The 25094-nt window shown below is 44.1% G+C and overlaps 1 protein-coding gene across 1 annotated transcript in view; it reads right to left on the bottom strand.

Moving 5' to 3' along the window:
- Positions 1 to 163: 163 nt before the first annotated feature.
- The window catches only part of anos1b (anosmin 1b), a 41579-nt gene continuing 16648 nt past the window's right edge, over positions 164 to 25094 (bottom strand). The window contains exons 3-15 of the mRNA XM_084012263.1: positions 20574 to 20636; positions 19703 to 19910; positions 18705 to 18889; positions 16782 to 16911; positions 13802 to 13895; positions 13168 to 13396; positions 9805 to 9943; positions 4281 to 4517; positions 3779 to 3873; positions 2045 to 2207; positions 1591 to 1823; positions 1130 to 1273; positions 164 to 959 (exon numbers count right to left, since the gene is read on the bottom strand). Of these exons, the coding sequence (XP_083868389.1) occupies positions 1133 to 1273; positions 1591 to 1823; positions 2045 to 2207; positions 3779 to 3873; positions 4281 to 4517; positions 9805 to 9943; positions 13168 to 13396; positions 13802 to 13895; positions 16782 to 16911; positions 18705 to 18889; positions 19703 to 19910; positions 20574 to 20636 (1917 nt within the window). The 3' untranslated portion in view covers positions 164 to 959; positions 1130 to 1132. The remainder of the gene's footprint in view (positions 960 to 1129; positions 1274 to 1590; positions 1824 to 2044; positions 2208 to 3778; positions 3874 to 4280; positions 4518 to 9804; positions 9944 to 13167; positions 13397 to 13801; positions 13896 to 16781; positions 16912 to 18704; positions 18890 to 19702; positions 19911 to 20573; positions 20637 to 25094) is intronic.

Raw genomic sequence — 25094 nt, forward strand, 5'->3', positions numbered from 1 at the left:
TCCTGTAATAAGCCAGCTCGTTTATTTCCTGTCTTACATTATTGGACCAATTGATTAATCCAGGTGTGTCTGACCTCACAACAATGGTCAGGCACACCTGGATTAATCATTTTGTCCAATTGGTGTGGATTTCTAACCACCAGATCACTGACACAACACACACTGTATCTTGGTAATCTTTAATTACAAAAACTAAGCCAAGTAAGCAATAAATAAAACTAACGGTCAAAAAGTAAAGTAATTAAGTACAAAATTATAAACAGTTATAAACGTTCAAAACAATGGTTACATAAAGGAGAATATTAACATGATACTTGATTACTTCAAGGCTTCACAAACTCAGACTCACTGTCTTCAAAGATAATGCAGCAGCTTAGTCATTGAAATAAACACAGTCAGTCTGTTGCTATACATTTCTATTTGTACATAAGGTCAGTGCTATATCATTCTCCACTCGCATGATCAAAACAAAGGTCATCCAGTCTCTTTACAAGTGTCATTTGGCTCCAGTGATGTCAGATGATTAGACATGGCCTGACTAGTCCAATCTAAACACCAACAACATTTACAGATACAGCCATACAAGGAGACGCATTTTGCACATACATGCATTACTGTGGGAAAGGAATCATTTGGAAAATGCTGTAGTTTTAATACAAAATAGAAAAAAAATGGTTTAAGGATACACATTTAATGCCTTTTTTAACTGGCACCATGTACATGTAGGCTACAGGTATTATTCTTTTTTACACTTTGTACAAATAGCCTAATGATTTCGGCTATAAACTTTGGATCAGCTGACAGTGGGGGTGGGTGGAAGGGTGCAGAGAAACTTTCTTTATTTAACAGCTCTGGTCATGTTTTTTTTGCACCCAAACTGCAATGAGAGCACATTGCAGTAGTGGTTGTTGATAAAGATGAGCTTGCTGCTGCAGACGGTGACAGCTCTGGTGTTTGGCCTGGAAAATATGATTGGTAGGATTAAGTGGATAAAAGATGAAAAGTGTAATCCTGTGATAGAAACACATTCTCAAAACATGACATGATAAACACATTTTATCATGTTACGGGATTTTTTTTTTTTTAAAGTTAGATTTTAGCAGTATGATGTTGAGAAAAGCACCATTACCCATCAAAGTGTGGCATTGATAGCTGGAGTATGTATGGTCTTGGAGACGGAGGCGCCGTTGCTGCCCTCTGCTGTTAGCACCTGGAGCTGCAGCTGGTAAACACTGTCAGCCTGAAGGCCATGAACTGACACCGAACGCTGAGACTGAGGAGGATAAAGCAGGGTAAGTTCACAGACACAAGTACACACTATTATGAATTGAAAACAACATTGTACAATATGTAATATTCTCTCATGATGTCCCTTTTTTATTAACTTCTTATATCTTTAAAACCCTGTATTCTCAAGTATAAACCTGAAAGGAAAATTAATGAAAAATAAATACTTATTGACTCATCACCCCTACTGAAAAGGGACGCACACACACACACACACACACACACACACACACACACACACACACACACACACACACACACACATTTACTGTAACTGTAACTGTACACCTCTCTGTGTCTCACCGGTGCAATTGTCTGCGTCTGGGAGATAAGTGTGTCTTCATGCCCTTCTGTTGCCAAGGTAACCCCTGATTGCAGCGTCCAGGTGAATTGGAACCCATCAACAGCTGCCGGGTCCAGTGCATGCTGGGACATCCTCCAGCGAAGCGTTGTGAGCAGGGTGCCATTGACTTGTTGATAGTCTGTCGTCAGTCGTTCTGGGCGCAGTACCACCTTTCTTCCTGCCAGGAGGCGCTCTGACACAAAGGACACAAAACATTCCTTCATCTATGACAGAACACTCTTTTAAATTATTTCTCAGTAGATTTAATACGGTAAATTTATCTGCTAAAATGTCCTTAGCAGATAATCAGAGTTTAGTCATAATGGCAGTACATTTATAAAGGTTATTGTGTGCATATAAAATCATTGTTTATTGGCAATACAACTGGAATTTTGTGATATTTCATAACAGTACCTTCAGTGTTACAGGGCAAAGCTTTGCCTCCCCTGACCCTTATGGAGGAGCAGGTCGGGGTCGTTACCCAAGCGACAGCCTCTGACCCTAGGTCAGCCTTTATTGCCACGGCAACCTGATACTTACAGGCGAACATCAGGCCCGTGATGGTGTGATGGGTTCCCTGGAGGGAGAAAATCATGAGAAGAGTGTTTGAACTGTACAGAGCTGGTTGTTTGAACTGACATATTACAAGGTTCCTTAAAATATACACATTACCAATGTTTTTGTTTGGGAACCTGTCTCACATAAGTAGCTTGTTAGCTCCATGTTAAAATAAACACTACAGCTTGACTTGGCAGCTTGGCTTGGGGAGAAATGGCATAAGTGTTTAAAAAAAGTCTGAAGTTCAGTGAACAGAAATCACGCCCTGTGACCTCAGCAAATTGCTCACAGCACTTTGATAGTCATCAACCCGCTGTGTCTGTGTTCATTTTGACGAGAGTTTAACACCGGGACAGCAGTGGGTAAAGTTCTAATGTTGGCGAGTCCAGTGTCTATGGGCCGATATCAAGTGCACTGTATAAACTCGACTGTTTCATGATTTGGGTGTACAACAGCCGCATTTTTAGGGATGTGTTTAAATCCGGATTTAAAGTAGATTTTGTTTTTGTAATTTTGGGGACACATTTAGTGGTTAGAAGTCATGGCTTCAATTCGGCAAATCACTTTCCCATAAATCATTCGCATTCCAACCAATTCATATATCTAAAGGTTGTATCAGCGATTCTGGGCTGAAACATAAATGATCACATTCATCTGTTTTTACCTCACGATCCGCTAGCTGCCCGCCCCATAAGCAGGCCGTCAAAAAAACGCGTCTCTCTCTAGGCAGCCTAGGCTCCGAGATCGCACACAAAAACAAATGGTACTACCAACACCTCAAAAGCAAAATAAACAGTGTTCCAACCAATCACAGACAAGGGGTGGGTGTTGTGGTGTTTCACGCTCGTGCACGCGAGGTGGTAGCTAAAGGAGGTCAGCTGACGTCCATGATCATTTTCAAAACACGGGAGGGAGGGGCTAGCTGGCTCTGTTTGCTTTGGATCTCGCAACGGAAGTGAGGGCAGCCAGAATCGCTGATACAACCTTTAATTGTATTAATATTTGAATATGGGATGTTTCAGCTGCAAGGTGGTGTAGTGGCTAGCACTGTTGCATCACAGCGAGAGGGTCACGGGTTCGAGTCCCGGCTCGGGTTCCTTCTGTGTGGAGTTTGCATGTTTTCTCCAGCTTCCTCCCAAAGACATGCAGGATGGGGATAGGTTCATTGATGACTCTTAATGTCCCGTATGAGTTTCTCTACATGTCAGCCCTGTGATAGACTGGCGTCCTGAACAGGATGTACCCTGCCTTCACCCAATGCTGGGATCAGCTCCAGCCCCCCCCCCCCCCCCCCCCCCCCCCCCCCCCCCCCCCCCGTGACCCTGAATACAGGATGGATTGATGGATGGAATATTTCAGCCAGGGTCTTGATAGAGTCGTGGTTAAAAGGGCTGTTAGACTCTGTCTTAGAGCAAGATGATGCAGACAGACAATCAGAGCATTCCAGACTGATCTGAGTTGTTGTGGTGAAATCGGATCTCTGATACACACATAGTTACAGAAATACACAATAACCACAATGGGAACAAGACACCTTTACATCATTTCACAAACAGTGAAGCACATTAAACTCAACAAGGGTAATTATACCTGCACAGTTGTTGTTTTCTCTGTGCTTGTAACATTATCACTGCAGGTATGTGGACGCCACCGCAAATTGTACGGACCAGGATGTCTCTGCATGCCTGTGAAGAAAAAGAGACATGTTTTTTGTGTTTATCTTGTGTTTATTTTCATGAATTAGACTGTTTGAAAACTAAGACTAATGTGACGATGCACACTTTCTCTACATCTTCTAGGAAAACGAAGTAAGAGTTTGTTTAAAGTTCTATCTCTATAGATTACCTTTTTAATGCAAAATCTGCACCTCATGCATCAGTATATACAGTATAGTATACGGCCATTTAATATCATGGCCACTGAAAATAAAGGAATCTAATTGGTTGGAAGGTGTGGATACATTTTTTAGTAACTGGTCAGTATAACTGGACTCGAGGACTAGAGTTATGCATTACATTTGTTTTGCAGGTATCATTTGTTTTCTACAGTCTTTTCTTCTGAACTATTGTTCCGTGTTTCAAAATCAACCCACCATGATGAGACCACTTCCACCAGACTTTGACCTGCAGCTGGTCGTCATGATAATGAGGGGCGGCAACCTCCAGGCGCAGGTTGCCAGGGGTGACGGGGTTAATGGGGGATTCAGGGTGAGGCAGAGAGGCGGAGAGGGGCAGGTCAGGTGAAGAAGGGGAGGAAGATGAGAGGGAAGGAGAGGAGGCCAGAGATGATGAAGATGAGGATGATGGGAGCTCATTGGAGAAGTCTTCACCTTTGGTGGAATAGAGGAGGGGAGAAAATAATAAAGGAGAAAATGGAGGAGAAAATAATAAATGTTACAATTCCAAACGTTGGCTGATTTGATGGCGCGTCTTTTGCAGTGAGGGCAGTAAAAGATAAAAATATGTTTGAGCTTCAAGCTCATAAACAAAAAGACATGTTTCTTGCACATTTTTACAATAAAATTCCCTTTTATGAGGTAAGAAAAACAAACCACCAAACAAACTTAAAACTTTGGATGCAGCAGTGACATTCATTGTGGTTTTTACGAGTGTTTTAAAGAACTACTCTACAGCGAGCATTATTTATAGAGAAGCGGTTCTGAATACCTCTAACTGGCAACATCACAAAAACAAATCATTGGAATGACTAGATGTGTGAAAACTCTTATATAACAAATGGAATATATAAAAGCATTATATTGAGCCAGGAATATCATAAACTGGGGACTATAGTGCAGCTGGTAGCTAGCTTTCCCGTTAATTAATTCCATCAGAAACACTAATTGGTTTTATCTGGCCTAAATGACCCCTATGAGGGAAACCAGGCCAGTAAGTGGACTGCGTCAAATATGAATGCTGCTAGATTATAAATGGCAATATGTTCCATATAAAATTGTATGTGGTTTGATAATTGAGCTGCAGCGGGCTATTATCCTCAGCTGGGCTGACCGACAGGTCTCCTATAATTACCCCTGTTGCAAGGACGACCATTAACATTGCCCTTTCCACTGTATACTTGTGATTAAACAATGCAGCTGTAGGGAAATAAAATAAAACAGCTGCTCTGAACAAACTACTTACTGACTCAATCATTAAGTCATTAATGTATGGCTCCGTTAACAAATGGGTGCTGTGGACTATACATAGAGAATTTACACACGACCTGACAAGTTAATGAAATGTTCAAAAATATGTACTTGACTGGGGTAGGGTTGCTAGGGGAGACCTTAGACGGTTGTATTGTTAAATCACAGCAACACAAACATTATAGCTACTGTTTAAACTGCTTGCACAAGAAACCTCAGTCTACTGAGCAACTCTCAGCTTTATTTATAGCAACTTACTGTTTATTCCAACAGGGCAAAGCTGTACAAAACCTATTGGTGATGTGGTGCCTTTCTAAAAGTTATACATTTCTAAGTGACTGTACACCTGGCTGTATTTATTCATGTCTCTAATGATGTTTATCCAAACTGCTGAGAGAGGATTCATGGTATGTAATAAGTGTTTAAAGTAACTGCAGCTGTTGTGAACAAACTGCAGCCGTAAAGAATATTAATGATTCATCTTTAAAGCCCCAGTAAAATGGGAGTTAGGACGTCTTAGCTCCTGTGCTGAATATTCCCCAGTGCAACAAAATATTTGAGCAGTGTACAGTTTACAAGAGGGATTTAAATCAACTTAGTTAATTACTTATTATTGTTTTATTTTATCTCATTTTTGTTTACATTTTATGTATTTTATTTTATTTTTAAGCACTTTGAATGACAACAGTGTATGATATTGTGCTATATAAATAAATTCGACTTTTGACTTTTTTGCATAATAAAGACCTACACTGTGGCTCCACACACAAAATTGGTTGAAGGTTAATATTTTTGTTTTATAGGAGCAAAATACGATTGGACTTTGATATAAAAATATGAATATATAGATTTTTTATAACAAGTTTTTTTGCATATAATGTTCAATAGATGCACAATATGACAATATATATATATATAATATATATTAATAAAAATAAATCCCCTCCTTGAACCGACACCTTACCGTGGTGGAGGGGTTTGAGCACCTGAATGATCCTAGGAGCTATGTTGTCCGGGGCTTAATGCCCCTGGTAGGGTCTCCCAAGGCAAACAGGTCCTAGGTGACAGGTCAGACTAAGAGCGGTTCGGAAACCCCTTATGAAGAAAAACCATAAAAGGAAGTGTACGTCGCCCGGATTGGCGTCACCGGGGCCCCACCCTGGAGCCAGGCCCGGGGTTGGGGCTCGCAGGCGAGCGTCTGGTGGCCGGGTCTGTGCCCACGGGACCCGGCCGGGCGCAGCCCGAAGGAGCGACGTGGGCCCGCCCTCCTGTAGGCCCACCACCCGCAGGAGGGTCCATAAGGGGCCGGTGCGGTGGGATTTGGGTGGCTGTCCTGGGCGGGTGCCCCGGCGACCCAATCCCCGGACGGTGACTCTAGCCATGGGGACATGGAATGTCACCTCACTGGGGGGGAAAGAGCCTGAGCTAGTGCGGGAGGTAGAGCGCTACCGGCTACAGGTAGTTGGGCTCACCTCCACGCACAGTCTGGGCTCTGGAACCCAACTCCTTGAGAGAGGCTGGACTCTCTTCTACTCTGGAGTTGCCCGCGGTGAAAGGCGCCGAGCTGGTGTGGGCTTGCTTATAGCCCCCCAGCTCAGCCGCCATGTGTTGGAGTTTTCCCCAGTGAACGAGAGGGTCGTCTCCCTGCGCCTTCGGGTCGGGGATAGGTCTCTCACTGTTGTTTCGGCCTACGGGCCAAATGGCAGTGCAGAGTACCCGGCCTTCTTGGAGTCCTTGGGAGGGGTACTTGAGAGTGCTCCAACCGGGGACTCCATTGTTTTACTGGGGGACTTCAACGCTCACGTGGGCAATGACAGTGTTACCTGGAGGGGCGTGATTGGGAGGAACGGCCTCCCCGATCAGAACCCGAGTGGGGTTCTGTTATTGGACTTCTGTGCTAGTCACAGTTTGTCCATAACGAACACCATGTTCAAGCATAAGGGTGTCCATCAGTGCACGTGGCACCAGGACACCCTAGGCCGGAGGTCAATGATCGACTTTATGGTTGTGTCATCTGACCTCCGGCCGTATGTCTTGGACACTCGGGTGAAGAGAGGGGCTGAGCTGTCAACTGATCACCACCTGGTGGTGAGTTGGATCCGCTGGCAGGGGAGGAAGCTGGACAGACTTGGCAGACCTAAACGTGTTGTGAGGGTCTGCTGGGAACATCTGGTGGAATCCCCTGTCAGGGAGGTTTTCAACTCCCACCTCCGGGAGAGCTTTGACCAGATCCCGAGGGAGGCTGGGGACATTGAGTCCGAATGGACCTTGTTCTCTGCTTCCATTGTGGACGCGGCTGTTCGAAGCTGTGGCCGTAAGGTCTCCGGTGCCTGTCGTGGTGGCAATCCCCGAACCCGGTGGTGGACACCGGAAGTAAGGGATGCTGTCAAGCTGAAGAAGGAGTCCTACCGAACCTGGTTGGCTCGGGGGACTCCCGAGGCAGCTGACGGGTACCGGCAGGCCAAGCGTGCTGCAGCGCGGGTAGTCGCTGAAGCAAAGGTTCGGGTCTGGGAAGAGTTCGGGGAGGCCATGGAGGAGGACTATCGGTCGGCCTCGAGGAGATTCTGGCAAACCATCCGGCGCCTCAGGAAGGGGAAGCAGCCCTCCACCAACACTGTTTACGGTGGAGGTGGGGAGCTGCTGACTTCGACTGGGGATATCGTCGGGCGGTGGAAGGAATACTTCGAGGATCTCCTCAACCCCACTGACACGTCTTCCATTGAGGAAGCAGAGGCTGGAGACTCGGAGGTTCATCCACCCATTACCCGGGCTGAAGTCACCGAGGTAGTTAAGAAGCTCCCCGGTGGCAAGGCACCGGGGGTGGATGAGATCCACCCTGAGTACCTCAAGTCTCTGGATGCTGTGGGGCTGTCGTGGCTGACACGTCTCTGCAACATCGCGTGGCAGTCGGGGACAGTGCCTCTGGACTGGCAGACCGGGGTGGTGGTCCCTCTATTCAAAAAGGGGGACCGGAGGGTGTGTTCCAACTATCGGGGGATCACACTTCTCAGCCTCCCCGGGAAAGTCTATTCCAGGGTACTGGAGAGGAAAATTCGGCCGATAGTCGAACCTCAGATTCAGGAGGAACAATGCGGTTTTCGTCCTGGCCGTGGAACACTGGACCAGCTCTATACCCTCTGCAGGGTGCTCGAGGGTTCATGGGAGTTTGCCCAACCAGTCCACATGTGTTTTGTGGACTTGGAGAAGGCATTCGACCGTGTTCCTCGTGGCATTCTGTGGGAGGTACTTCGGGAGTACGGGGTCGGGGGCCCTCTGCTAAGGGCTGTTCGTTCCCTGTATGACCGGAGCAGGAGCTTGGTTCGCATTGCCGGCAGTAAGTCAGACCTGTTTCAGGTGCATGTTGGACTCCGGCAGGGCTGCCCTTTGTCACCGGTCCTGTTCATTATTTTTATGGACAGGATTTCTAGGCGCAGCCGTGGGCCGGAGGGGATCTGGTTCGGGAGCCACTGGATTTCATCCCTGCTTTTTGCAGACGATGTGGTCCTGTTGGCTCCTTCGAGCCAGGACCTCCAGCATGCCCTGGGGCGGTTTGCAGCCGAGTGTGAAGCAGCCGGGATGAGGATTAGCACCTCCAAATCTGAGGCCATGGTTCTCGACCGGAAAAAGGTGGCTTGCTCCCTCCAGGTCGGGGGGGAGTTCCTGCCTCAAGTGGAGGAGTTTAAGTATCTTGGGGTCTTGTTCACGAGTGAGGGAAGGATGGAACGTGAGATTGACAGGCGGATCGGTGCAGCGGCTGCAGTAATGCGGTCGTTGTATCGGTCCGTCGTGGTAAAGAGAGAGCTGAGCCGAAAGGCGAAGCTCTCAATTTACCGGTCAATCTACGTTCCTACCCTCACCTATGGTCATGAACTTTGGGTCATGACCGAAAGAATAAGATCCCGGATACAAGCGGCCGAAATGAGCTTCCTCCGCAGGGTGGCGGGGCGCTCCCTTAGAGATAGGGTGAGGAGCTCCGTCACACGGGAGGAGCTCGGAGTAGAGGCGCTGCTCCTCCACATCGAGAGGAGCCAGTTGAGGTGGCTCGGGCATCTGTATCGGATGCCCCCTGGACGCCTCCCTCGGGAGGTGTTCCAGGCATGCCCCACCGGGAGGAGACCCCGAGGAAGACCCAGGAAACGCTGGAGTGACTATGTCACCCGGCTGGCCTGGGAACGCCTTGGGGTCCTCCCGGAGGAGCTGGGGGAAGTGTCCGGGGAGAGGGAAGTCTGGGCGTCCCTGCTCAGGCAGCTGCCCCCGCGACCCGGTCCCGGATAAAGCGGAAGAAAATGGATGGATGGATGGATGGATATATTAATAAAAATGAAAAGGGTTAAAAAGCATTTTTCCTTTCATCTTGACTTGAATGCGTTCTATCAAACTGAAATTATGAGGAGAAAAATGTAATATAGCGCTATACAATGTCACTGTCACATATACAAAGTATATGAGGAAAAATGGTTTGATTGTTTACCTGTATGACTTATTGTGCTGAAGACAATTTGTGATCTGGGACTTTTCAGCCTCTTCTGACCCCAGTAAGCCACCGTCTGGACGGACAGGAAGTAGGAGATAGCAGGCAGCAGACCCTGCAGCCACAGCTCACACTGCGCCTAGAACACATCGAAGAATGTGAACATGGAAAGAGGAGTTTTCCTCACTTTCTAGTAATGTGTTTTTTTGCTACTTCTAGGTCTTGTTAACATTTGACCGGGGTCCAAATAGAAACGTGTCAAATGAAAGACCAACGGTTCCGGTGAACTTTCGTCCTTAATTCCAAACACCAACTCAGGATCACCACTAATAGCCAGCACAGTTACTGCCATCAGCTTTGTCATCATCACTATCATCACCATCACCCGGATTGTTGTGTGTCAGTCTGCTGGGGCCTGACGGCCCAGACCTGGTCTGCATTAGCCTGCTGTTTGACTGACAGCTCATTAACAGGCTCTTAGTCAATCAGGTCTGTCTGCATGGATTTAAGCTAGTCACAACAAAGAGATGCTTGGATGATAACAAGTGTGTGTGTGTGTGTGTGTGTGTGTGTGTGTGTGTGTGTGTGTGTGTGTGTGTGTGTGTGTGTGTGTGTGTGTGTGCGCACTTAAGACAGAATGAAACCAAAGCAAGTTAAAGGCATGTTTCTTGGTGACCTGCAGACGAAAAGGGGTTGAAGTATTTCCATTATGCTCTAGATAGAAAAAAGTCATATGGCCTGTACAGTTTGTGTGTGTGTGTGTGTGTGTGTGTGTGTGTGTGTGTGTGTGTGTGTGTGTGTGTGTGTGTGTGTGTGTGTGTGTGTGTGTGTGAAAAAGAGAGTGAGAGAAGCCTTTTACATTCTCTTACATTCCTCACACATCTAGGTCATGTATCATCCGGCGCAAATGGAGAGCAATAAAATGTCACTGCTTTCCGGGGTATAAAAACAAATGTACACCAACATGTTACCCTGGTGCCTACCTGTTGTGATGCTGCTGTCTCTGTGTGTCTAGATGCAGCTGCAAGTAGGAAACACTAGTTAGGGGGCCTCATTTACATTCCAGGCATCCCAGCCAAGCAGAACAGAGGACCAGACTAGAGATAAATGGCTCCGCCAGGCTCGGTCTGGGATCGCCATCACTACTTACGCTAGCTAGGTCCATATGACTGTGCTTGCGTTAAAACCTCCAAACTCTGATGTGCATGTTTCACATTATTTTTCTCTTCTGTTTAAGTGAGTTGAGAAGTTAAGTGGGTCCAAAGTCGAGGGATCCTGTGCAAAGAGAGACTGTTCACTAATTTGAAGATAAAACGTTCAGTAACTACACAGGCAATCATACCGGTTGCGTCACAGCTGTAATATCGCTGTTGTTTACTGTGATTATGGGTATTTTGGGCGTTGCTGACTGGACTCGGTTGCGTTGTGAACATATTACATCACAAACACGCCTATAATCACGATAAAATCCACACTCTTGACTGTTATTGTTGCATTAAATATAATTTTTAAAAAAAGCAAAATTGTCATACGCCTTCGAATTGAGCAACGAAACAGCAACGCTTCACTCTATCTGAAGCTTGTTAGCACATGTACACGTCGCGCTACAGTAACGTAGAATCATGCATTCATCAGCAAACATCAGCCTTTGCACAGATTTCATGTTTTCCTTTTATGCTAACTGAACACTCACTTACTAAAGGCCTCCTGCTGTAATGACTAGCATGTTGTCGGTCCCGGATGCTTTGACTCGAGTTAAACATGTTATCCGACTGCAGGAAAGCCACTTCTCTCCCGTTGTCAGTCAATCTACGCGGCTAAGTTGTCGCAGTATTTGGCCGTTGTGAAGCCAGACCAGCATGTTGTCACAGTGCTCAAAGTTAACTCAAGTTAGCTAACAAAGTTATGTCCCGTGGAGATAATGGTATGTCTGTCTGAGGACAATATTGCATTATCGATCCACACGGGAACATGTGCACAAAATGACTGCAGACGTAAAGGGAAAGCGTGCCAATCGGTGATTTCACGGTGAATATGTCTGAACCAGATCTAGAGTAGAGCGCATGTAAAAAAAAAAAACATTGTAATTGTGTGGTGGGGTGGGGTAAATTTCAAGTTTTATGCAAAACAATATGCACTTAATGTTGCTCCTTATATACATCTAAATGTGAGATGTCTGAGCAGTTCCACTCTTCCTCCACCTAATTCTCATTGTGCTTCAGCAGGACATTCTTTCATCATTTAATGTTGAACTTTAAGAAATAATAGAAAGGGAGTGTTAAATGTGTGTATCGTGATTGTGTGTTGTTTTACACAACATACAAGCTGGTCGATTGAACTGGTTACACCAATGCACCGTCACTTTCATACAGTAGCTGTTTACAGAGACTCTTCTGTTCGAACACTGCAAAGGCCTGTAAAATAGCAACCAGGAGACAACAAGGAATGTATGCAGGTGTGTGTGTGTGTGTGTGTGTGTGTGTGTGTGTGTCTGTGTGTGTGTGTGTGTGTGTGTGTGTGGGTGTTGTATGAGTTTACAGACCTTGTAAAATCTCTCAGGTGCAGCTATATAGATTTGGTGTATGTGGTGTGCGTGTGCATGCTTTTAATATATTCTTTGTAAGGCCTCATTTGAATTGAAACCTACAAACTGACATGTTTGTTTGAATAGTGGAGACCTTTCATGGATAAAACTTGGGGTTAACTCAGGGTTAAATAAATAGTTCACCATTTTGCTTAACAGTGTTCGCTTATTCGCTTGTCCTTGCCAAGATTTAGAGGAGAAGATCTCTTTTCTTGGACTGCAGTCTTGTCACCGTGAGGTTGCCAGGAAACCAGTGGAGACTCCCCAAAGTCAATGCTCCAGGCCAAGAAATAGTCAAGCACATAACCCCCCGTAAAACCACAACGTGTCATTTCTTACACTTACGTTTTTGTACAGAATTACAAATGAGATATAACTCACTGATTAGTGAGCTTTCGAGGTGGTTGGAGGCAGATTTCCTTACCTTTGGACACGGCCAAGCAAGTTTCCACCTGCTTCCAATCTTTACGATAAGCTTATGGTCTCCCTGGTGTTGCTTCATATTTATCATACAGACATGAGAGTGGTATCAATCTTCCCATCTAACACTTGGCAAGAAAGCATATATGCACATTTTCCCAGAATGTTGAACTGTTTCTTTAAGGTTAAAATTTGGTGAAAGCAGGTTTATGGGTCCGTAGATGTACAGACGAGCTGATTCTGATGGTGATTGCACAGAATAGAGAAAACACATGAAATTGGGAGAGTAAAATAAATAATAGTTAAATCACTATAATGTTTCATTCAGTGTCATTATGTTTATAAAAAGTTTTCCTTACCCCCGGGGTCACTCTGCTGTTGCTCTCCTTTCTACCCTGTTCTGGTGTGCGTGAGTGTGTGGGACGTGTGTGCACCTTATTGTGCACTGCATGTGTGTGTGCATGTTTGTGCGCCGTGTGCGCATGTCGAGGCATCCAGGTGATCCTGTAGTTGTGGACGGGCAGGTCTCCCTCTCTCGGGGGCTCCCACTTTAATAAGACCGCCACTGTGTGCCCACTTCCTCCCGACCTGAAAGGAGAGAAGGCAACAAGTCAAATAACACCACAACATGGATGTAAACAAATTTGTGGTAATAGAGTAGAAAGAGACACACTTCCTAACACGTTTATCACGTGTGTGTGTGTGTGTGTGTGTGTGTGTGTTTAAGTTTTGTTTTTGGCAGAATTGTATGAATGACAACTTTCAGCCGATTGCCTGCATACATTGCCGCTTGTTTTTGAGTTTGAATGAAGTGTATTTTGTTGTTTCATTTGAATATTGCTGCTGATATCTGGTCTGAGCATTATGTGACCTTGTTGCTGTGATTACAGCACACAAATTAAAGACCCTGCAACATATGATTGGTAGAAGCTATTAAGCCCAGTAAGGAATATAACATTCATCTCTCTCATCATATTTCATCTCTTGAGATACCTTTCGGTGAGCTTGGTGCCTGCTTGTGAACTCGTCCAGTCTAGAGTTTGGTTGCTCACTCTGATATTTATTGGAGGTTCTGGGGGTGAGGGGTCTGTAGACAGAGAGAAAAATGCAGAAATTATCATCAACATTATAGGTGTATGTACTTTTCTCACCCCTCGGTAGCACCTCAGCTTCTTTCATGGAAATTTGGCAGATAGACAGTCAGAGAACATTGTTTAGAGAGATTGCACACCCCAAATGAAATCCTGGACCTGTGTCTCCCAACTGTTTCTAATCACCAATACCGAGTCATCTACTGCCCCAGTGGCAAGGAAGAATATACATCAATTTAATGAGGACTAATTGGGGTTAAGATTGTGACTCCCAGAAAGCAGAGACTGTTCACCAGCTTGACTGAATTGTCTTAACTCAATGTTTAATGTGTTGCAGGAGAGCAAGAGAAATAACCCATTCTGGGGGGGGGGGGGGGGTAAAGGGCTAATTTGGTCTTCCTCTTAGTCTCATTCAAGTCTGCAAATCCAATTAGATTTACAGCATCAAAGGTGAGCGATACTGGAGAAGCCTGAAGCCTCCCTTTCCAGTAGCCACCACAACAAAGACCAAAAGCGACCACCGCTAGTCACTGTTTGCCTCCGAGTTCAAACCCTGAGGTTTCAACGCCGCCTCTGTATCTCATTAGAAACTCAAACCCCAATCCTGTATTTGATCAAAACAACAAAATGTATCTGATTGGAACAACATCCCCCATGGCATGCCTCCCACAGGCTCCAGGCTGTGCTTGGCTGACCCAGATGCAGAGATCAAAGTTAGGGCAGCAAAAACGGGCCTGTTTGTGTGTGTGTGTGGTTTTTCTTTGGAAGAAGGAGCGTATATTTCAGTGCCAACAGTAATTTCTAGATCATGACCAAAACACACCAAGGCCTTTTTCACTGTGCGTGTCTGTTCAATCAGTGGATTTCAGTCCCTTTTTCCCCCCAAAAAAAGATGAAGACATCAAGATGAGCTTGTGAAACAGACATTCCCTCCTAATTACTGCTGGCAGGTACAACCATAATATCTGAATCAGGGAAGAGAATTTTCAAATCCAGAGTTGTTCACTGCACGGGTCACAGGTAGCATCGGGTCACAGTGGAGGATCACCCACTAACACCAACCAGCCTGACATCTGCCAGCTTCCTGATTTGTGACCCCTGACCTCCAGCCTCTGAATGGAAACATAAGACTGGGACTCCTTCCTTCAAAATTGAAGTGTGTCTTTAACCTTTGACCCTGGCCCTCAAAATATATGCAAGGCACACACACACACACACACACACACACACACACACACACACACACACACACACACACACACATTATGACAGACCTTTTATTCTTAGAGGAATAACTCAATATTTTTAGATATAAGCTACTTGTTGATAGTTAGATCAGATACAAGCACACTTGTTTCTGTAGTTTCATCTGGTTGCTGGCGAGCGTTAACCTGCAGTTATGCTTCTACATACAATGTTCCCAAATTCCCCACTCGCCTATGGGAGGGTCTTGTGTTTCCTCCTGCAGGCTCCCAGAGGCACTGGGCGTTCTTCAGTATCTTAGCTGTTCCTGAGACCTTGTGCTCTTCTGGACTGAGATCTTGAACGTTAATCCTGGAATCTGATGGATCCACTGTCCCGGTTTGGGGGTTACAGCCCCGAGTGCTCCGATTACCACCGGTACCACTGATGCCTTTACTCTCCGCATCTTTCTAGCTCCTCTTTCAGCCCTTCAAGCTTCTTATGTTCCTCCTTATTGATGGTGCTATCGCTTGGGAAGCTCAATCGATCACTACTGCTGTCCTCTGTTGTTTGTCCACCACCACCATGTCTGGTTGGTTAGCCATCACCAATTTATCAGTCTGGATCTGGAAGTCCCACAGGATCTTAACTTGGTCATTGTCATCTACCCTTGGAGGTCTCTTCCATTCTGACCTTGGGACTTCCAGCCCATAATAATACTCAGCACAGATGTTCCTGTACACTCTGCCAGCCACTTGGTTATGGCGCTCCATGTACGTCGTACCTGCCTGTATCTTACGCCCTGCTGTTATATGCTGGACTCTCTCTCTCTCTCTCAATCTCTCTCTCTCTCTCTCTCCTCTCTCTCTCTCTCTCTCTCTCTCTCTGTGTGTCTGTGTATATATATTATATATAATCTGTATCAGCCAAGAGAAACATAATTCCAGTTCTATATATTATGGAGTATTCCCCAAATGTCCTATTAACTATTGATTTAATACGTTGATGGGCCTCCAGAAGATGCCAGAGAAGTTTCAGTACACCTCGGTGCAGGCTGTACACTCTCCACACTTTATTACATGAGGAATTCTACTATTTGGTGTTTTGTTGATGCCGGTGGAAAATACTATCTCACACACCTCTTCATAATCTCCCAGAAGTGCTCAGCTGATAAAGAACCTTTTTCCAAAGCTCGGTCAACCTGAAGTCATTATTCAGATACAACACATGCTCTAGCCAATCCTGGCAAGGGGTTTATATCATGAGCCAATCCTGGCGCAATACCAATATGACCTAAGCCTGCTCAGCATTACAGCTAGGAACTGTGGGTGTGAGTCTGTCTGTCTCTCATACTCTCACTATACTGTATATGCGGGCTGTGCGTGTGAATACCTGCATGTGCAATTGCGTATTTTCTGTTTCCCGTCTGTATTTTATGGACTGCCTGATAGTTTTCTGCTGCGTGTACCTCCATCAACTCTTTAGTGAGAGAAGGAACAGCGAAGGAGAGGATGGGAAACCCTGAGGTTCTAACTTTTCCTCAGAGGTGTCAAATCTCTCATAAAATGAAAAAAACCCTGGGGTTTGCTCAGTGTCTCATCATCTCAGCGTATCAAAATTCAATGCATCGTTGCAGAAACATGCAGGAGGAATCAACACTCTGTGATTGAGAGCATGTGTTTGACGTGTGTTTGTATTACCTTTACTGGAGATGTAGTGTTTGCTGGGTGTGGTGAAGCCTCTGCTGCCGTGGCTGTTGATGGCTGCCACTCTGAACTGGTACCAGCGCTGAGGTCTCAAATCTGACAGAACCACATCTTCAGAAAGGGTCTAAAAATGTAAATACAATGTACACATGTACATGATTCATGACAGATTTACACAATTAACAGAATAAAGTGTCACTGATGGGGTTATTTTTCATGCTGTAGGTTTTTGCCAGGCAGTCATTTTTGGCAAAAAAAAAAGTAACATACAAGTACAGTATGTTGTATGTTGCATGACTACCAAGTATGAACACAAACTAGGTGACTTCTGTGACTTCTCTGCTAGCACAAGAGTGTGCATGCACATCTTTACTACAACTTTCGATGAATTGAGTTGTCATTTTGAAAGTGTATCATTTAAAACAAAACAAATTGATATGATTTTGAAAGTTTCACGAAATGATTCTGCAGCACTTCAACCTTTCAGCCCCGTCCTACCAACGTATTTAACATACAAGGACCACTGACTGCATAAACAGAAGAAACTACTTCTAACCAGTGGAAGAAGACGACATTTTTTCCAGACTAAACCATGAATAGTTTGATATTTTGGGAAATACTCCCATTCACCTTCTTGCTAAGCGTTATGATAAGATTGATATTACTCTCATGTCTGTATCTGCCCTGCTGCTGCTGATTAGCTTAGCATAACGACTGGAAACCTGGCTCTGTTCAACAGAAACAAAGACCGCCAGACTGTTTAAGCTGTACAAACACATGTGTACTGCACTATTTATTGGGAGTGACTGCATCCAGTGAAGAAAAAGTACAGATACAGATTAAACAAACAAGCTTAACTGGCTGCTGGTGGTAGCAATCTCCTCATCGAACTCTTGGCCACGAAGCAAATTTATATATATATTCCCCAAAATGTCAAATTATTGGTTAGACCCTATTCCAGGTCCTTCACATTCGTAATACTAAAATCACTGTTATTTATGGAAATCACTATATTTTCTTAACCATAAATAGAAACAGTTCACCTCAATCCAAGCCCCCCTTTGGTTCCACAAATCCATACTATATCTTCTTTCAAAAACACGACAGCGTTCGGTGCACTTTCAGACATATAAGTTTCACAATTAATGAGGTGGAAAGTCAGACGAACAGTCGGATTGGAATTCCATCTGATAACGGTGAAATTAAACGATTTGCCAAAATTATGGTTGGAATTGCTAAAGATTCACGTTTTGTCTCCCTGACAGTACAAATGTAATCAACTGCTTAAAATCTACTCATCCAAACACACACACACACACGCACACGCTGCCATCTATTTAAGTCTATAATGAGCGTTCAGTCATTCCGAGTCAGCCGGTGGAACGACTGTGGCTGCCTGTGGTTCCTTTTTAAGCTCTGCTTATTTACCTAACCTCACACAGGGACACACACATGGACGTACAGCACACACACACTCACTCGTACGCACACACAGACGTACGGTTTACCCTGGCAGAATGGGAGACTGGCTGGGGTGAAGAGGTTTAGACAGCAAGGCAGCAGACTGATGAGGTGGAAACACAGTCTAACATCCATCTCCATAGCTGAGAAGTTTCATCATTTGAGGCAAATTGAGAGTTATGAGTTAAAGATATGTTACGAACTTAGTGGCACTGCTCCACTGTTAAAGGCACAGGGAAGCTCTTTTGTAGCTTCAGCGAAGACAGGAGCAGCTATGTGTCATACTATTACATATTTTTTATCAGCCTCCTCAGCTAATATCCTCCTGTGATATCAACACTGGACAAAAAATCAAAAATGTAATTTCTTCATGATTGTTATATTTCCAGCCTTCAAATCTTCATATAATAAGACTTTGGGATGAGAAGGTGAGAGGCTGCTGGTTAGTGTAGTTACCATGGCAACAGTCGTCCATGGAGAGGCATGGTCTTCACTGGGATGAATCCCGACGTTCCAGCGGGACTGGAACATGTAAACGACCGGCTCCACGCTGACGTTGAACTTGGACACCCACGCCACCTTCACCTGACCCTCCGAATCCTCCACGAAGCTCATCTCTCTGCGAGGCTTCAGAGGGACACCTGGAGGAATATGGTAGAACATGTGGTTTGTACTCAGTGCTTTTATAATTGTTGAGTCACTAATAATAAGCACTAAAAATGAAAATTATAATGATCCTATTGATCATGCCGTAATATTTATTGGCTGCTATTCACTTAAAATTATCTGTGGTTTTAATGTTTACAGATAAAATAAATGATGACATGGAAATTGTTGAAATTCAATAAAACATTATTTTCTTTGTGTTTAATTATAATGGCAGCCCAATCTTCACCACATAGGCGTCTGAGGCCATTTGTGCTCTTGACTAACACAGACTTGAGTTGAAGCTTTTAATCACGGCGGGGCTGACTGGGACTCCAGATGCAGTCAAGCATCAAGGCAGTTTTTAAGGATCTTTAATACATTAAATTACATTCCTTTCATTTTGCAGACACTTTTAACCAAAGTAACTCACAATAAGTGCATTTCAACACCACGGGAACAAGAGAAGATGTCAAATGTTGGAAGTGCATCCCTCCCAAAGAAACAACTAAAAGCAAGTTCAGTGCTTTGAGTAATGAGCACGGATGGCCAATGATGGCAATGTAGCTCAGAGAGATCCTTTTATAATCAGTACAGTGTCAGTATTGACTAAAACGATCATCAGTGCAGTTCTAAGATTTTCTATTAAAATAAAGTCAGTAATGACATTTTTTGAGTTTTCTTTTTATTTGAAAAAGTATTGAAAAGTATCGAAAAGTATCGAAATACATGTTGGTACCGGTACCAGTACCAACATGTTGGTATTGTGACAAAACTATTACACACAAGTCTCAACCTGCCTTCTTTACCTTTATATAGATTGGCTGCGGCTTGGCAGGTGTTTCCACAGCCGTTAGAGCAGCATTTCCTGGGAGAAGGACAATGCTGGTCTGATGAGCAGCTCTCCACGCAGGCTGCGGCGAATCCCGTGGCTCGCTGAGGTGGAGGGCAGTCACCCTGACGAGAAGACCTGAGAGAGGTCAGAAACTCCCTGCTCGTCACACACTCTGTCTGCTTCTGAGGGAAAGAAGGGGGGAGGGGGGCTGTTATTGTACAGTTGACACACAACGGAACTAATACCTCATGTATAAACACACATGAGGGGCAGAAAAAACACACAGCAGAGGGGAAAGTGTTTCCCTTGGTAAACTCCAACTGACTGAAGGCAGCCTGGTCTGACAGGGGGTTCATGTGTGTATATTATTAGTGTGTGTGTGTGTGTGTGTGTGTGTGTGTGTGTGTGTGTGCCTCATCAAAATGTAAACACAAGCTTTAGCTAATAGCTCTGAGTTATGCTGTGTTCCCAACCAGCCAGCCAGTCAGCCGTCCAGCCAGTAACATGCTTCAGCTATTGTGATGAAAAACTAATCTGAAGACCACAGTGACTGGCTTTACAAATAATCATGTATGGCCACACACACACACACACACACACACACACACACACACACACACACACACACACACACTGCTGCATACTCACATCCATACCTTCAAAAGCTCACAAACATGTTATTCATTCAACACACATACGCTTGTATAAACACACACAGGAATGCTTCATGGTGCCAACAAAATCACGTTTCTGGTGCAGGAGTGACAGAGCCACCAAGGGTGTTGTGACACACACACACACACACACACACACACACACATCCATACACTCTCTTTCCGTCTTACCTCACAAGACTTTGGAGAAAGCATCTTCCTGGTTTCCCACAGTTCTTTGCATGGCTGAAGGCACTACACATAAACAAAGCAATAGAAATATGAAGGCTTTAGGCACAAAAACTAAGAGTTATACACTTGTTTCATCACACATGAAAACACTTTTACAGAACACCTTCTTTGAGCTATATTTCAAAATTTCTTGGTAAACAAACTTGCTTTCTAGTGAAATCTTAACTAGATGAACACTCAATATGAAGGTACATCCTGGAGCCGGTTAGCTTAGCACAAGGCTAGAAATAACTAGCCTGACAAAATCCACCCACTAGAGCTTCTAAAGCTCATTAATGAACACTTTATATCTTGTTTGTTTAATGAGAAGTAATGCCGTCGCACAACAACCCTTAAGCAAGGATTTATTTCTTCACTTTGGTTTTCATTTGAGTTACACAAAGAAGAAGCTAGGAGGCAAGTTAGCAAGAATATTAGCTCGCTCCCAACTACGGTTCGGAGAGAGGAGCTGTAAAGGTAACACTAAGCTAACAAGTTACTTACAGCTTTATATTTAATGGGAACATCAGACAGTGGTATTGATCTAACTTTTTACATGGAGGTGAAAATAAGTGTATTTCCAAAAATGTCTATTCCTTTCAATAGTTCAGGTTTAAAGAAATACAAGAAAGAAAAAAGGGTTTGAACGAGGATGAATGACAAGATCTTTGACCAAGGGTTTTAGCTGCAAAGCTCTCAGTGTTTGAGCAGGTATAGGGAACACAGAGGAAACACACACTCCTAACACACACATGCACACACTCATCTGGTTTGCCACCTCAGTGAACTGGTGAATGATGGCTCTTACCAAAATTAAATCCAGACAACATATAAAAACTGCGGTTTCACCCCCAACCTCCTCCCCCATCCCCTCTCACTCCCTCTGTCTGTCTCCCTCAGCTCCCCAGTGTGCCTGGCTTCAATCAGCTCTCCAATTTATTCCATCTCACCGAATCCAGGGGAACAAACAGAATCAACAAAAAGCTATAAAAACTTCATCTATTGCACAAATAAATGGCTACTGCTGGATGAAAAATGTTGCCATTGACCCCAGTTTTAAATATGCTCATTTGCAGACTGATGATTTTAAATACTGTTAGGGTTATCATCACACTTGAGCACTGTATCAAAGCCCATGTTATTTTCATTTCATGTATAAAAGAAAGAACAGCAACATGTCACTGGGATTCATCCAGCATGAACAAACCAAAGACAGTGAAGCCACATGTGCTGTTCTCTTAACCTGCGGGACATAAAATGCTCTCAGCGTGACCCCTGATAGCTGTAATGTTGTACAGTCCACTCATTTTATTCAAGTCATGGAAGAATAAGTTTGAGTTTGTTTAACGTGACACTCCACCCCCTATGTCTCCCTATTGAGTAATAAACTCTCTTACTCTGTAGGTGTAAAATGTGCAGTTAAAAGTTTGTAGTTTGCTTCTCTGCGGGGTTGTAGTCAGCCTGGATTGATGTAGGTTACGATGGATTCCAATATAAAAATCTAAATATCGAAAGAAATTACCCTTTTGTCCATATGTATGTCCACTGTTTCAATATTTTCACTGAAATCAGTGGAAATCTTTTAAAAATGTTGTTTTATATGGGTTTTTTTTCATGGTTTAATAACTTTCACCATCTTTTATATATTGTCTGATAAAAAGATAAACGAATCTATGAAGAAAGTGTGTTTGCTTGCTATTTCTCAGCTAACTTTCTTCATCCTCATGCACATTCAGGGAATTTGTGACCACATATTGTTATTCTGTAAATTGCTGTTGGAAACTGTTGGTTCTGATAACAGAAACCCAAAAGAGTTTTACGTATGTTGTATATTGATTCATGAAGTACTACTGGACTATGCTAAAATTCTAAACTATATTAAGAAGTAAAAACTAAAGTTCAACACCCCTGACGACCTGGGGCGGCTGTGGCTCAGAGGAAGAGTGGCGGTTCGAATCCCGGCTCCTCCTCCCGATACTGCGCCAGCATGTGAATGAGTTAGATCCATCAGTGAATCTTGAATGTGTGTGTGAACGGTTAAAGTGACTGAATGTAGTGTAGAGCGTCTTGTGTAGCTAGTTAATTAGAAAGGCGCTACAAATGCAGGTCCATTGACAGGTCGACAGAGAATGAATCAGAAACTATTTGATAAATGGTTTTGAGTAATTTTTTTGAGAAAAAAAAAAAGTTTGGTTTGTAAAATGTGTCAGTATTTAAGTTTGGCGCCGTTGTTTATCTCCACATCTTCTTCACATTATATTGATAATTGTAGGAATTTTATTTGTTTTAAACTTTTCAAGATTCTGGCCATATCTTATACTTTGCACCTGTAAGTTATTTCCTTTTCCCCCCCTTCTATATTTAATTACGCATTCTTCAATGAGTCTGGGTATGAGGAGACAGAGATAATACAACACACACACACACACACACACACACACACACACACACACACAGAGAGAGAGAGAGACACACAGTATTGTAACCAGATCACGAAGTTCAATGTGTTTCTTCAAGGAGCTCTCATGGGTCTCTTCACTCCACCATGTGCTGCTCAGGTTGTCAAAATCTCACTGAAAACACCTCACACACACACACACACACACACACACACAACCAACACCTCACCTTTTTTCACATGCGCTCCACTCTGCATTCAAACCCAGCCCACTCGTTACTCCCCCCTCTCCTCCTTTGCTGCCACTTTGATCAGTTACAGACATGTTTCATTTGTCATACCCTCCCCAGTTCCTCTCTCCCCCTCGCATCCCTTTCCATAATCCTCTGTTCTTTATGTCTCCTGTCTTCACATTATCGCTCCTCTTCACCTCCTGCATGACTTCTCATCATCTCATGGGCCGCCTCTCTCCACCTCCTTCCTCACCTCACCTCAACACCTCTCCTCTCCTTCCTCCGCTCTCCCCCTGTCCTCCAGGGCTAAAACTGAAGTTCATATCCACTGAAGTTCATAGTTGGTTGTTTACCCATTTTAATCAAGAGCACATGGGTATCCTTATACATACATACTGTATATATATATGAAAGGCAAGTCACGTGGGAAAACGGGAGATGAGACAAATGGATTTAAGCTGAAAACTTGTGTGGTATGTAAGTGGTACACACCTCACTCTCTCAAATATCACTTACATGTTGTAAATCACTGAAAAGTACATGCACGGTATTTGTGTAAGACGAGCTGAGAGACAAACAGACACTTTTGGCCTTGAACGCGACATGATGAGTTATGTGTGAGGGAGAGACAGCGGCAGACACAGCAGAGGTCAGAGGTCAGAGATGTTACTGTTTAACACACCGATACACTGTAGCAACGGAGCCTAGATTAATGACCGTGTATGTGTCTGTTTGTGTGCACAGTTTGCATGGGAGCTCCTCAGATGTCCGTATCATAATGAATCACACACACACACCCACACACCCACACACACACACACACACACACCTTGTCTCCCAGCCCTCGTCTGGCCTCGCCTGCTGTTTTATGGCCTCACCTGCCACGATAGAGGGATGACAGCCACACTCAGCGAGAGGGAGAGGAGGAAATGCGAGAGGGAGGGGAGATGTGGTTTCAGAGTGGATAGGGGGGGCTGGGGGTGGGGGGTAGCGAGTGTCAGTTGAAAAGGAGAGGAGAGATGAAAGACAAATAGTGAAACAGGTCCAGAGAAAAAGGAAAGAGAGAGAGAGACAAAGAAAGACAGCCACAGACCAGATGTGCTCACTCTGGATATACAGTCACCAGTTCAGTGGGTGCAATGTGAAGATTTATGCTCATTTATGTGTTCAACTTGTTATCAGTTGTTCAGAGTCTATTTCAAATGTTCTACCACACAGTACATACATGTAGCATGAAGTACTGAGTATCATTAAGAATATTTTCAAACTGTTCCGGTCCCTATTTCAATATTCTTTTTTTGAAATCTTGTCGATGTTAGACAAATTCAAGTCAATACAACGAAAGTATTTTGGTACAATGAAAATGAAAAACTAGTAGCCGTTTCAAACCTTTCTATCAGTGTGGAAAACATGTCATGTAAAGTAATTAGAGTTCAGAGAGAGAAAGAGAGAACAAACGATAGCTATGACAGCATGCATCAATCTGAGGGTACTGGCATTACCATATAAGAAGTGGATGTAGCCATTGATTTGGAAGCTATGGTTTTGAAGCCTCAAGTTTGGCAAATCGTAAGACTTTCTTGGAATTTTTGCAACCAGTAAACAAAAGTGACCATATTTGGACTGCGGAGGAGCCATGGTTGGATCTTATGCTTGTGCATGGTGGCACCCCAAGCGACAACCTTACTGCATCCTGCTCCACCTGGCTGCTGCTGGAAGTTCACCTCCATAATACCAGGGAAACTTTATAGCTAAGCCTTAAAAGTAATCTCAGAAAGTAATTACATTGGCATCAAGAGTACAATGATAAATATATATATATATATATATATATATATATATATATATAGT

The sequence above is a fragment of the Eutrigla gurnardus genome (assembly GCF_963514095.1).
Source record: "Eutrigla gurnardus genome assembly, chromosome: 6".
Classification (NCBI taxonomy): domain Eukaryota; kingdom Metazoa; phylum Chordata; class Actinopteri; order Perciformes; family Triglidae; genus Eutrigla; species Eutrigla gurnardus.